The following is a 14,572-nucleotide window of genomic DNA, read 5'->3' as shown; positions in this document are numbered from 1 at the left end:
TGCGAACGGTTTCCTTCTGTTATGCTAAGCTAAGCTAACCAGGTGCTGGCTGTAGCTTCATGTTGAATGCATAAATATGAAAATTGTATGATATATTTTGTTATTTTTAGCAAGAAAGCAAAGCGTATTTCCAAAACTATCCTTTAAAGCGTTCATACTTGTCAACAATGTTGAAGCAATGATGATCATTATGTTTTCTGTTCATTTAAAGTCTGAAGTAGATGCATAGGCTGGGATACTCCTCAGTATTTTTGGTTTTCCTTGTTGGGTCATTTGGACAACATAGAAATTAAAGTACACAATTTAAGATTCCCTCTTCCCCCCGCTCCACTCTTAATTACAGATGCAGCCATATCCTGAACGAGGTGGGTGAGTCGAGGGTTTTCCGTCCACGGGACAAGGACGAGATGGTCAAGAAGGTGATCGAGCCCATGGCATGCGAAGGCCTTAGGACCATCTGTGTGGCGTACCGTGACTTCTCTGGTGATCCCGAGCCCTCCTGGGACGATGAGTCCAACATCCTCAATGACCTCACAGCCATCAGTGTTGTTGGGATAGAAGACCCTGTCAGGCCAGAGGTAGGAGAGTTTGAGATATGTTGGCAACATACTGAGAGCAGTGGATGTTAGGTAAATTGGATTTACTGCCTGCTACAGTATCAGCAGCTAAGTCACTGCTGTATCCTCCTCAGAGTGACTTAAAGGTTGTCTATAATTTAGGAAATCTCTTTTGCCCTTTCGATATGGTTTATTATCTCTAGTTTCTCTATTGTGCTACTTGTTTATGCTGCTCCAAAACATAATAAGTATCATAGAGTATATCAACATCAGCTGATCTTCTGTTTTTCTTTCATGAAATGCTGGTTATTCCAGGAGAGTTTTTGGGGCCTCTCCTAGTTTTAGTTTTCTTTCCCCTTCTTATTTGAATCGCCCAAGGCCAGCTCAACGTCACCGCGCCCAGATGGAGATCGGCTATGCTTACAATTTAAAATATAAATATACAAAATTGACTTGCCGTAACAAGAGTGTATATACTGTACAGCTGTTTAAAATATATAGATACATTGTGTGGCATATAAAGGATTATATATAGATTGATATTACATACAATTGTAATTTATTTCTTAAAATATAAGAATGTTTACGCACATAAGTAACATTCTTATCTAATTAATTTTAAGATTGCTTCAGACTAGGAGAAATGTACATGTGTTTTATATATAGTACAGTTTTGATGGAAGTATAGAAAGAGTTGATGTCAACCTCTTAGTACTGAGAATAAGCCTCCTAGAGAACTCTGTACAGTTTGGATTAAAAGAAAGTATGCTAACTATAGGAACATAATAGTTTGTATTTACTGTGTCCTTCTCTGTGGTTTTTAATATGGGATTCTGGACCAGCCTCTAAAAACCTTGTTAATGCAATTTTCCTGGATTTAAAATCCTGGGATTGTTAATAAGCCTCTATTCAGTTGACACAGTTAATCCATTGGTAGAAAACCCATGACACACATAAACAGTTCATTTTAGTTACATCAGACCAGAAAAAGTCTTTGTTCTCGTGTTTCATAAGTGATGATTGAGAGGGATTAGTTTGTATGAGTCTCTACATTGTTACTGCAGCTTTAAAAAGGGGAATGCATTTTCGTCATTTTGCTAATAAGATGGATGGCATCCCCCCTCATCCCCCTTCTCCAAATCTCTAACTGGCTCAACATTTATTAATGTATTCTCAATCTTGAGTGGTGGATGATAATGTCTCACCTAAACAAGTACATCTGTGGGGACGAATATTGAACAAGCAGCAACACTCTTGTGATAGTAGCAGCCTGCACAGTGAGCTGATAGAGATCATGTGTAATTTGAAAGACTTGACATTTGTGTGTGTGTGTGTGTGTGTGTGATCAATTCCTTTACTGATTTATTGCTTCACTAAATGATTATTGACTCAAGAAAGGCACACTCCAGACTAGATCTATCAGCTTGATTTAAGGCGAAGAATTACGAATGTGCGCAGCTCAGTTGCCATACTTTGCTAATATTTGTATATGTGTTGCAGTTAGAATGTTAAGAATTGTGAATATACACTGTATTATATAGATGATATGTGAATATATTGACTCCTTACATTGGTTCCTAAAGTGTTCAAGTTCTGATTGGGACACAGCGCACTGACATTATTGTTGCCTATTGAGTTACGTGTTCAAACTCTTGAAAGTCTTGAAAAAAAGTGACTAAGCACATTAACTAAAATGAAGTAGAGATTATTTTTATACTTTAGCAGCCTAATTTTTCTAGATTTTACTTGTATGTTTGCAGGTGAAGATTTTATATTCAAAATAAAATATATTCCTTTTATTGGATAAAAATCTAGTACATTCTGTAAAAATCCCCTCATTTGGAGACATGGTAAAAGGCTTTGCACCCAGCAGTGACAATGTATGCATTGCTGGAGTTTAAACTCCCAAACTGCAATGACATACTCCACTCTTGACAGCATAAAAAAGTTAATCATTAACTTATTCACAATCATTAACTTAAATGTTCTTACTTCTAATACGTGTACTACTTATTATCTTACTTATTTGTTTTTATTTTAAATAATGTACTGCAATTTGACTTTAATTCAGTAGTTTTCCCTTGGTCTTATTGCTCATTTTTATCTTCTTATACAAATAAATTAAAAATTGTTAGAAATACGTAATGCATCAAGAAATTATTTCATGATGAATTTACTTAAAGAAAATTATAAATTTAATTGGGACAAAGAAAGTCTGGTGGAAAGAGGTAACCATGTATACAGCAGTAAACTGACCTCACTTGACACCTCCTGTGCAGGTACAGGGAAGCAGGAAGCTAACTGACTACTGCATTATTCAACTTCCTCCTTTCATCTTTTTTTCCATCCCCCTCCCCACTCTCTAATAAGGGCTCTCATTCAACCTCTCCCTGTTTTTCTCATTTCCGCCTCTCTCCGTATCCTGGTGTTTGACTTTCACCTTTCTCTGGTTGCTCTCTTTTTCTTTTCACTTTTTCTGCACATAACTTTCTCTCTCCCTACGCCTTTCTCTTTTTGTGTGAAGCCGAGTTATGTAAGCATCTAAACAGACCTAGAGAAAATAAATAGGTAGAGAGAAAATAAAGACAAAAGTGAAACCATCATCCTCAAATTTAATTAGTTAACTATACAAGGTAACGAGAAACCCTTTTTGTATCACAGTGTTATTTAAGCTTGTATATTTGAGCAAACTATCGTGTCGTCCATAAAAGAATAACAATTACAAATGAAAACTTAGAAATAACAAGAAATATCCGAGACAAAACGCTGAATATTGCATAGCGGAAAATGCAATAAAGCAGATTTCTGCAACATATTTGATCTATTAATTCACTCTTTACCGTGACAATTTGCAGCATTTCTCCCTTTCCCACCACAGAGGTCGCTTAACATTTGATATTTTCATTAACTGATGTGGAACAGCGGTGCACTGCTGCATTCCACTAACATCTTTACAGGTTTCTTAGTAAGCCTGGCTAATGTAGGAAATGAGATGACTTTCCTCTCTGCTAAAAAGGTCACACAGAGTGGTAAACATGTTTTTCGTTTGTTTATTAGTCTCCAGTTTCTTTCCTCAGAATCTTTTAATAACTATAGCTGCTCGGTGGGGTTGCCTCCAGAGGGAGGAGGGGGAAACGGAGAAGAAAGAGAAGAGGAAAGATGGAGGCAGAGAATGATAAACAGATTCTAAATCAAATTCATGTCTAAGGAATGTCAGACCGCAGGAGAAGGAGGACGGGTAAGGGGAGAAACCGAGGAAAACGAGTGTAACCAGATCTGTATTAGAGACTCGAGAGGCTTGTTTTTCAGTCTCACCTACTAGCCTCCCTTGAACCTTCGTCGGGCCAGATTATATTTTTAATATATCCTCACTCTTCTCCTCTCCTCCTTTCTTTCCACCTCCTCTTTCGGATGACCAGTCAACCAGAGAAGTGGGAATCCAAAGGAAAAAAGAGTAAAACAGGCAGGTGGGATGACAGAAAGGCAGACGGGAACTTGATATCTTGATAACAATGACTTGATGAGAGCAGAGAAAGCAGGATGTAATATCTTACTCCACTTGCAACCATATTAACCGTACAAGCCTTTTTAATTTGTCAGATCATATTATATAATTCAGACTTATATTGAATTAATGTAACTTGTGTTTTGGTTCACTAATTTAACACATTACCAACTCAGCACATGTATGAATACTGATGTTATTTGTGCATATTTGTGAATATTATTGTTGTTACTTTAAAGAAATTTCTAAATTGGTGGGAAACCATTTAATTATCTTTATTTATTGTTTTATTTTGTGTAAAACACTGTTTTTTTTCCACAGTTAGTCATTTTCCAAAATGAAAATTAATGCATATCTGGTTGTTTTTTCAAATTTGTAATACTTCCGAACAATACATTTGACGTACTTTTTAAAGCATTGCAGTTCTAATTTTTAAAGTATGAGTATGTCACTTTTGAAAGAATAAATAACCCATTCTTTCTTTTACAAACAAGTTTAATACAGCAGCCATAAAACACAGATTTGCTGATATCAATATACTCTGGGGTTTTGCAGCTACAGTCTGGTATGACCAGTAACTTATGGTGGCTAATGTTTGAAAGAACTTGAACAAAATAAAGCAGTGTGAAGGACATTTTGAGTCAGCTCACTGACTCAAAATGTTCTCCACTTATGCTATTGTTATTGTAGGTTTAAGTATTTCACATGTGGTGGCTTTGAAGCTTTATATAATAAGCCTTACATTATAATTGCAATCTACCCCCTCCCTTTAAATGAGTTACATTATTTGTGTTATCCACACATGAGCAGCTTGATTAGGCAGTTTGGCAGTCCAATATATTTACACATTGCGCTGGTGGATCCATCATATTCATACTTTACATGTGTGAGTACAAGCATACTCACAAGTGTCTGTTAGTGTGAAGTGGAAAGTATACATATTCTTTCCTGCGTGTGTGTGTGTGTGGAAGTGAACATGTGTGTGTCAGAGATAAAAAGAGACGCAGGCCTATGTGTGCAAAAGAAGGAGTTACTGTATGTGCACATGTTTGTTTGTTTGTGTGTGGGTTTGGAGTGCAGTGCTCGCCCACACTGACCTTTGTCAGGAAGAAGCTGTGTTTCTGAATTAATATTCAGCTTTAGCTAGCTGGTCCTACCACAGATCAATCTCCATGCAGCAACATATCCCAGTTATCAGACAAATTTCTCTAGGGAAGAGAGAGATACATATACAATGCCTCATTATATATCGTGTTAATACAAAAAGGCAGCATACTGTTCAGATAAATAAAGGTATAATTGAATTGTATTAGTTTTCTGTGTGCGTGTTTTGTCTGTCAAAGATAACTATATAGATTTTTACTGGTACTTGTTCTTTAAAGGGGCTATAATCAATAATGTATAGTAGTAATAGATTAAATGATTCAATTCAATTGAAATTCAATTTATTTTGTATAGCCCAAAATCACAAATTACAATCTGTACACATACAACATCCTCTGTCCCAGTTCATGAAAAACTCCCCCCAAAATAATTACTTTCACTGTCTCACAGCTCTCATACTGTAGCCTTTTCTTTGGCTGCAGCAGGTAGCTGTTTTCCCTAAAAACTTACTTTATGTTACCTACACCGCACCGAATGGACTGTAACATTTAACGTCTAGCTGGTGAACATAGGGGAGCATTCAGCAGCAAAGAGCAAGAAATAAGAAAGAAAGCAACAAATGTTTTCTTGTATCACTCTTTAGGTGCCCGATGCTATCCTGAAGTGCCAGCGTGCCGGCATCACAGTGCGCATGGTGACAGGAGACAACATCAACACAGCCAGGGCCATAGCCATCAAGTGTGGTATCATCCACCCCGGAGAGGACTTCCTCTGTATCGATGGTAAAGAGTTCAACAGGAGGATCCGCAATGAGAAAGGAGAGGTACAGTAATGCAGAGTGAAAGAGGCTGAGCTCAGAAGAAATAAAGATACCTCTCTAAATCTAAATCGTAACCACCTGTCCTTTTATTTCTGTGTGTGTGTGCATGCCCAGGTGGAGCAGGAGCGTATTGACAAGGTTTGGCCTAAACTCCGAGTTCTGGCTAGATCTTCCCCAACCGACAAACACACACTTGTAAAAGGTGAACTGGTTGCAGTAGTTCATATCCATTACTTCTGATCGAATTGAAAGTCACCTTGTTTTAACATTGGTTGTCTGCTTTACCATTGATATAATTGGTCGGAATTTTCACAAAATCCATTAATAACTTGAGTTATTTGGTCAAGATTACCGGTATTGTCGTTCAGATCTTGTGTTCAATGTATTTGTACTGTGTGTTTGACAGGCATTATTGACAGTACTGCGACAGACCAGAGGCAGGTGGTGGCTGTGACAGGAGATGGGACCAATGATGGACCTGCACTAAAGAAAGCTGATGTTGGATTTGCCATGGTGAGCAAACACTATTTTTATTTTATTTTACTGTTTGTATAATTTTCCGCCTCGCTTGCTTACTCAACATCTGCAGATATCTTCTACCTCTGCAGTATGCAGGGTTTCTTCTCGGGCTCTCTGCCTCTGGCACTCTGCCTCTGGGTGTGTAGATTAGGAGCTCCCCCTAGTGGATGTCTGAGCTCACACAGTTTCTCTGCAGTAAATATTACTTTTCAGACTTCTGAAAACCAAAAATACAATATTTGGTATTCAGTTGTTTCTTCTACTTCTACTCTCCTCACAAATTAAATAATTTGGCTCACCATTTTCTTCCGTGGTCCATTATCGTAAGGTTCCCAACCTAATTTCTTGCAGGGTGTCCTGCTCCTGTCATAAAATTACCAATACACACACAGTGACTCTTAATTAGTCTGTATCATCATTAGGGATGTCCCGGAATCAAGTCTATTAAGGCATTTTTAACTGATCGATAATGGCAATATATTGATAGGCTTCCTTATTTTATACTTTATTATGTTTCAGAGAAAGGAAATCAACAGCATGAATGCAAGTGTGTCTTTTCTTACATCCCTAATGATCATTATCCATCATCATTGCTGACTCCTGTCCAGAGTCCAGTTTTGTTCCAGAGGTTCCAGAGGTGGATGGATTAAGTTTAGGAATAGTTCAATGTGATGCAAAAATGTTTTCTGACTGCACTTTTTTCCTTGTCTTCCAGGGTATTGCTGGTACAGATGTGGCCAAGGAGGCGTCAGATATCATTCTGACTGATGATAACTTCAGCAGCATCGTTAAAGCAGTAATGTGGGGCCGGAACGTCTATGACAGCATCTCCAAATTTCTTCAGTTCCAGCTGACTGTCAACGTTGTGGCCGTCATCGTCGCTTTCACTGGCGCCTGCATCACACAGGTCAGAGGCGTGTGTGCGTGTGTGTGTGTGTGTGTGTGTGTGTGTGTGTGTGTGTGTAAATATGGCCATGTGATTGGGTTGTATTAGCATAACTGTATTCTGTTCTGAAATTCAAAAGCTGTTGAGTGAAATACTTCAAGCAAAACAATGGAGGTAGTGAATGACAGGCGTGTCAAAAAGTTTGTTACAGTAGAAGTGCTGGTTATCAGTTTCTTTACATCCCCCCTCGTACTGACTTTATTGTTTTTTTGTGTGATTTACATTTCTGCAGGATTCTCCTCTTAAGGCCGTGCAGATGTTGTGGGTGAACCTGATCATGGATACGTTTGCATCTCTGGCCCTGGCCACAGAGCCTCCTACAGAGTCTCTGCTTATGAGGAAGCCATACGGTCGCAACAAGCCGCTAATCTCCAGCACCATGACGAAGAACATCCTGGGACACGGAGTCTATCAGCTCATCATCATCTTCACACTCCTCTTTGCTGGTACGGACTGTAATGTTGCTCTGCCGTACACCAGGGGATCTGCACCTTAATGATGTGTCATGAAATGGGTTCAGAGTTAATGACTTCAGTCTAATTGTTTATTATTTCCCCCCCTGTAGGAGAGAAGATCTTTGACATTGACAGCGGCCGCAATGCTCCTCTCCACGCCCCTCCATCTGAGCACTACACCATCATCTTCAACACCTTCGTCATGATGCAGCTCTTCAACGAGATAAATGCCCGCAAAATCCATGGAGAGAGGAATGTCTTCGACGGTATCTTCAGGAACCCTATCTTCTGCACTATTGTTTTTGGCACTTTTGCTATGCAGGTAAGCAGATTATTGTTGGTAGGTTATTATCATACGTTAGATATGATGTGTTTTTATGACTTGTGCTTTGCTTTTTGTAGATTGTGATTGTGCAATTTGGAGGGAAGCCATTCAGCTGTCAACCTCTGAACCTGGAAAAGTGGATGTGGTGTGTTTTCCTGGGGCTGGGAGAGCTGGTCTGGGGACAGGTAACATGCAAACTCATCCGTCTCTTTCTTTTTGATTTCCACTGTGCTTGTTTTCTTGCTTTAATTCTAGTTGCTCATGTTTTACTCTTCCTCTTTGTATCTCTACTGTACTGGGTGCTTGTCACCTCTGCGTTTTGACCCGGTGCTCTGTCTCCTCTCTGGGTTAGGTGATAGCCAGCGTACCCAATAGCAAGTTGCGTTTCCTGCGGAGGGCTGGCCAGTTAACCCGGAAAGATGAGTTACCAGAAGAGGACACAAATGATGATAATGATGAGATTGACCATGCAGAGAGGGAGCTGAGGAGAGGACAGATCCTCTGGTTTAGAGGACTCAACCGCATTCAGACTCAGGTGAGGACACAAGTTCAATCCCCAAGTTGAGATTTCTTGTGTTGCTGGATGTTGCTGGATTGCTTCTTCCTGATTGATTAAACGGGGTCACTCTTATCACTTGTATCTTTACTTAATAATAAATGTTAACTTTTTGTGAAGTCAGTTAAGCACCAACAATATTTAATTTCACCAGGCTGTTTTCTGACATTGCTTTTTGTTTCACTTTTTGTCTGTCTTTGTCATATAATAATTTTGTACTCGGACATAGCACAGCCTCAGATAACACCTGATAAGCTTACCCCTAAGAAGAAGTGCTAGACTATGTTATGTGTTCTTCATGTTAGTCAGTAACAGCCTTCAAGTAATTGTATCTCAAAGTGGTATTTAGGTCCATGAAGATGCAGCTTTCTCTCGCTGGACTGAGCGAACACATGTGGGGACCTGTGGAAGCTCGACAATCAATCCTTCAATCCTCGAGGGGTTAAGCAGCTGGACAGAGTCACTGAATTGTTCTCACTGTGACCAACTCTGCACACCGTTATCACTGTGATATTCAAGAAAGTTTTGCTTCTGTGTCAGACTGGATTTCATTTTACTGATGTCACTAATGGTTCAGGGTGAAGGTATCCCGAGGCATGATACTGTCATCCTACAGAGGCAGCAAAACATGGTTAAGTAATACAAGAAATATGGGTTTTCCGTATTAAAGGAGAACCAAGTTGTATTTTAACTGAAAAAGCAGATGACATCAATAAAGATGGGTCCAACAAGGCAACAGGCAAGAGTGGTCAGATGGAAACGGTTTTACACGAACCCTCCGATTAAAACAAACTATAAAATGAGAAGAAAAACTCTTTGTTTTACACATCCAACACAAGTTACAGACCAACTTCCTGGTTCAACTTTGACCTACTATATTTGCTGTAGTTCTGCACACATAAAGGTTCCCTTCCCGGTTCACACAAAGTAGCAAACTCCTCCACTACCTGTGCTGTGCGCACACAATTGAAAACTCATTCACCTCCATTGTTTTTGGTCGGGGGCAGAAACTTGGAGCGAGGTAAGAGAGATGTTTTTTTGTAATTAGGGTAAACTTACCCTTTGAGTTAAATTGAAAATGTTTCGTGAGGGGATACTACACCCTGACCTTTAGCTGTGTCCCTTCCCTAACCCCCCACCCCATCATTTCATGATGGAGACCCTCTGCACTCCCTTTACCACCAAAGTCACCCAGCAAATCAACCTGTGTTGCCATTTGGTCTCTGTCACTCTGAGCAGCCATTTGTCCTCTCCTGTTCCGCTCTTCTCCCACAGATTGACGTAGTCAACACCTTCAAGAGTGGCACGTCCTTTCAGGGGGCGGGGGCTCTGAGACGCCAATCATCCACCACCAGCCAGACCCAGGATGTAACCAATGTTTCTAGTCCTAGTCACGTGTCCTTGTCCAATGCCCTTTCCTCTCCTACAAGCACTACTGCTGCTACTGCTCCTCCCACTACTGGCCGTGAGTCAGAACTCTGTCAGTCTGCTTCTCTGCTCTCTTTGCTTCAGAGGTGCCATCATGTCATGAAGTTATCTTTCTCTGCACATTGTCTGGCTTGTAATTCTTACAACAAATTACCGTGACAGTCTCCATTTTGGGGTTGGCATCTCTGAAGATTCGTCTCTTTTTTTTTTTCTTGCTATCTGCTTTTTTCATTTCCTCTCTCTCTTTTCTGTCTTTTTGCTGTTCATACTGGATTTCAAATTCATCTTGATATCTCCTCCCGTGCTTGGGTCTACTGTCGTCTCATTGGTGAATGTGTGTTTGTTTCCTCAGAGTGCTAGGAGTGCAGGACTAAGGGTGATACCCACGGCGTGACATTTCAGGTTGTGAGTTTGTCTCCCTCTGCTCATCCCCCATCCACCATCCCATTCTCCAAGCCGTCCATTTTTGTTTCTTGACAGACATTTATGTGAACTAATTCCAATCAACTCACCAAGAGATTGGGTAAACATTCAAGTATAAGTTGCAATGTTGTCTTATTTCATCTGTGAGTTTGCTACTGATGAGGCGAATCACACTGAATTGAGCGGAAGCACATTTTTTCCTGCTATTCTCCAGCTGACACATAAAGGAAAACATAAAGGACGCTACTAGATTGTGTGCTAGACTTAGCTAAAATAGCCACTTTCAGAATTTTCTTTCAAATGGGGATCCAAAAAGGTGCAACTGAAATCTAGCCACAAAAGGTCACTGTCAATATCAGGGACTATCTTTACTTAATTATTTTGTCTACTTCCATCTTCTCTTTCTTCCTCTCTTTTTTACACATTGTCTTTAACCTTTATCTACGGATAATAATCCGATGTAAAACTCTGCCGAGGGTTGTGTGGGCAGGGATGGAGAATCCCCATAAAGCAGCACTGCACAAATAATTCATCCCGTCTTGTCGCTTCATACTGTCAGTGTAGTTAACTGTCATGTTGCCATAGTTACGGACATAGATCCTCTGCAGCACCAGCGATGTCAATTCAACCCCCCACCCACCCTTTTCTAACACCCCATCAGTGTTACTTGTCAGACATCCTGTCACATGCACTCATCCAGACAGGCTCCTCTTATTATTTGTTTTATCTGTTGTGTCTCCTTATACCCTACATGAGGGTTTCTAAAGTAGCAGTACTACAATATTTACAGTATTTACAGTATTCCCATCTAATTGAAAACTCAATATCTATGAGGCCTTTAATGCGCTGTCCATGTCTTTTAATGCATCTTCCCATGTAAGAGTTAAAAACTAATGTACATTGTAACCTTGTTGTACCAATATCTTTTGTTATACCATACTTATTGATGAAGTATTTTGACAACATGTAAATCATTGAAGTCAGTCATCAACCAAAAACACAACACATTATCTCAGAGCTTTGTAAAGGTTAGGATTTACTTTGTTATATCAATATTGTGTATATATATATATATATATATATATATATATATATATATATATTAATACTTATTTGGACCCACGAATGACATAAATAAACCTCTATTGAATATTTGAGAATATGCATTTTTCACTGACATTTCAATATATGTGAGAGGATGGATTTTAGTAGCATTGGGATAAAATGTTCCTGTAATAAACACTATGTGGTTTCGGCTAAAAAAAACACTTCCAAAATGGGTTTGATAATATTTACACCTAATAATCCTGCATTAGTAATTTCAGGTGTCCACAGTAACATTGATAACCCTTTTGTATACACCTCAATGTGCTAAGATGAGTCAATGTGTAAAAACATCAAATAATGTCGTTGTAGCTATCAAATTATCCTACATTTCAACATCTGTTGATATTGTACATGCAGATAGGGTTTTGATAAAAACAACGCTTTTCTAAAATCCATAAATACTACTATCTCTACTACTAAAGGATCACATACTTGTTTGGGGCCTATACTTGACTGTTTACTTAGATGTGCATGGAGTTGAAAGCTGTCTGACCTCTGACAGTAAACGTATTATTTTCATTATTCACCTCCATTTGTTTTGTGTCAGCAGTCTGTGTGCCGGTGTCCACTTCTTCACCGTCCGGTGGTCTTTTTGCATGTGGTTTGTGTTTTCCCCTCTTTTACTTCCTGTGTTCATAATATCTTAACCTAAATGCCACTGATTTTCTGTTTTGGGAGGTTTGACGTTTTGTTGTGAGTTTTACACGGCAATGCTTGTGTTGACCCCCCTCATGCAGAGTTTGACTCTGTATTGCTCTGTTTGGGACCATGCTTCACACCCACCTTGCGCTATATTTGTGTGTCCCATTCAGAGTCTGTGTGGATATTGTCCCAGACAGTGTTCTGGTATCTCCAGAAGTCTTTAAACCACCCGATTTGGATCTCTCAGATCTAACCTCCTTCCTTCTTACTGACCTCGTCCACCAGATTTCTTCAAACTTGCATGTGATATTCTCCTTTAATTTTTTCTTTGAGCATTCCATTTATTAACGTGGCTTGTTTCTAGGTATACAGCACATTGGACTAAAGCGTATACTTACAACGAGCGTTTGTGTTGCTTTGGTATTTGTTTTTCTTGAAATGTATGATTTTGTTTTGTTTTTACAATTGTGTTCCTCACGGCTTTACTTAGTGCACGCCAAAATCGAGTGACTTGTGAACTGTAGTGGTCTTGTGAAAGCAGAACACAGACTGCAGTTGCTTTTCCTCCTTTATCTTCTCCTTCACCTCTTTATCCTCAATTGAGAAGTTCTGCCCTTCCCCTCTGTCCCTCCTTTTCCCTCCTTTCTCTAATCCCGAGGGTCCTTCCCACCCTTCTGTTTTTCTCTGACATCACCTCTCATCGTTTTTCTTCTATTTCCTCCCTTTTTTTTTATTACAACAGATCCGCGTTGTGAATGCATTCCGTAGCTCTCTCTATGAAGGCCTGGAAAAACCAGACTCCAGATCCTCCATCCACAACTTCATGACACAACCCGAGTTTAGGATAGAAGACTCCACGCCCAACATCCCGCTCATCGACGACACAGACGATGATTCTGCTCGGAGGAGGAAGTTCTCCAGCCAGCCCTCATCCCCCAACAAGAATAACAACGCCATCAACAGTGGCATCAATCTCACCATCGACACCAGTAAATCAGCCGCCTCCTCTGGCCCTGCCAGCCCTCTTCACAGCTTGGAGACCAGCCTCTAACCCTGATCCTAACCTCAGCTCTAACCTCTAATGTCGTTTCTTTGCAGTCTGGGGGCCCCTTATCCAATTCCTCCAGACATTTAACTGCAACCGTACACCTTGTCACCCACCAAAAGTCCACCAAATCCATCTCAATTCTCATTTTCCAGCCCCCTTTGGCCACATTACCCCCATTTACCTACCCACACCGGACAGGTTCTGTGGCAAAATCCTCATCTTTCCTCCCTTAACCTTGAGCTCCTAAAGCTCGCCGCTCCTCTCGAAATGGAGAAAGTCTAAAGTAATATGGCAAGGTGAAAAGAAAAACAAACTTATCATACAATCAAAAAAGCGCAACAGAGCCACAAAACCTACACAGCCATCCTGCTTTTGTGGTTGTATGTGTACGGTGACGGCGGTGGTTGTGTGTCTGACTCTATGCGTGTTAGCATGTACTGTATAAGCGTGCCGCTGACTGCACATATGTATGACTGTGTCTTTAGTGGCACCGGGAGGAGGACGATGAGGAGGGAGACACTGCTGAGGAGTTAAAATCACAAAACAGGAAAGACTCAAAACTCCCCTCTCCTCAACAACAACATTGTCAATACTGATAATAGTTTAAATTAAATTGAAAAACATTGTTATTATTATGATTATGATTATGATTATTATTGTTATTATTATTGTTGCTCCTGCATGAATGTACATTGCCCAAGTTTTATTTTAAAGGGTTTTAATTTTATGGGAGATCTTCTGTTCAGATGGGCTCGGCCTTTCGGCGGACTGCTATGTTAATGACGGCTTCTCTGAGATCCTGGCCTGCAAAGTTCCCTCTTCTGTGTGGCATGAACATGTACCCGACTGTAAAACATTTATTTCATCCATAAACAGAAATGTGTAACGAGGTGGTAGGGCTCAACTTGCACAGTAGTTTTGCACCTATCGGAAAAGAGGAACGCAAAATAATAATGATGATGATAGCATTTATGGTATATAATCTATAAATATAAATACATATAAATATATTTAGAGAGAGTTTATCTTTGTTTGTCGGCATGTTGCCTTGTTCCTGCTTCAATGGCTCAAAATACTTTGACTTATTTATGTCTTAAAGAGAATGTAATTTGTTTACAACCTCGTAGAGATAAGAAG

General features: G+C 39.8%; 1 protein-coding gene across 6 annotated transcripts in view; it reads left to right on the top strand.

Moving 5' to 3' along the window:
* Positions 1-13,438, top strand: part of atp2b2 (ATPase plasma membrane Ca2+ transporting 2) — a 59,369-nt gene extending 45,931 nt beyond the window's left edge. For 5 of the 6 annotated variants that reach the window (XM_034532567.1, XM_034532565.1, XM_034532563.1 and 2 more), the window contains 10 exons: positions 344-578; positions 5,810-5,989; positions 6,101-6,188; positions 6,393-6,499; positions 7,221-7,412; positions 7,684-7,897; positions 8,017-8,228; positions 8,309-8,416; positions 8,584-8,766; positions 13,130-13,438. In XM_034532567.1, the coding sequence (XP_034388458.1) occupies positions 344-578; positions 5,810-5,989; positions 6,101-6,188; positions 6,393-6,499; positions 7,221-7,412; positions 7,684-7,897; positions 8,017-8,228; positions 8,309-8,416; positions 8,584-8,766; positions 13,130-13,438 (1,828 nt within the window). Of the gene's footprint in view, positions 1-343; positions 579-5,809; positions 5,990-6,100; positions 6,189-6,392; positions 6,500-7,220; positions 7,413-7,683; positions 7,898-8,016; positions 8,229-8,308; positions 8,417-8,583; positions 8,767-10,062; positions 10,156-13,129 lie in introns of all 6 variants that reach the window. The other variant, XM_034532564.1, reaches the window with a different exon arrangement.
* The last annotated feature ends 1,134 nt before the right edge of the window (positions 13,439-14,572 follow it).

This window comes from Cyclopterus lumpus, chromosome 5, assembly GCF_009769545.1.
Source record: "Cyclopterus lumpus isolate fCycLum1 chromosome 5, fCycLum1.pri, whole genome shotgun sequence".
NCBI lineage: Eukaryota > Metazoa > Chordata > Actinopteri > Perciformes > Cyclopteridae > Cyclopterus > Cyclopterus lumpus.
This window is presented reverse-complemented; position numbering and strand designations above follow the sequence as displayed.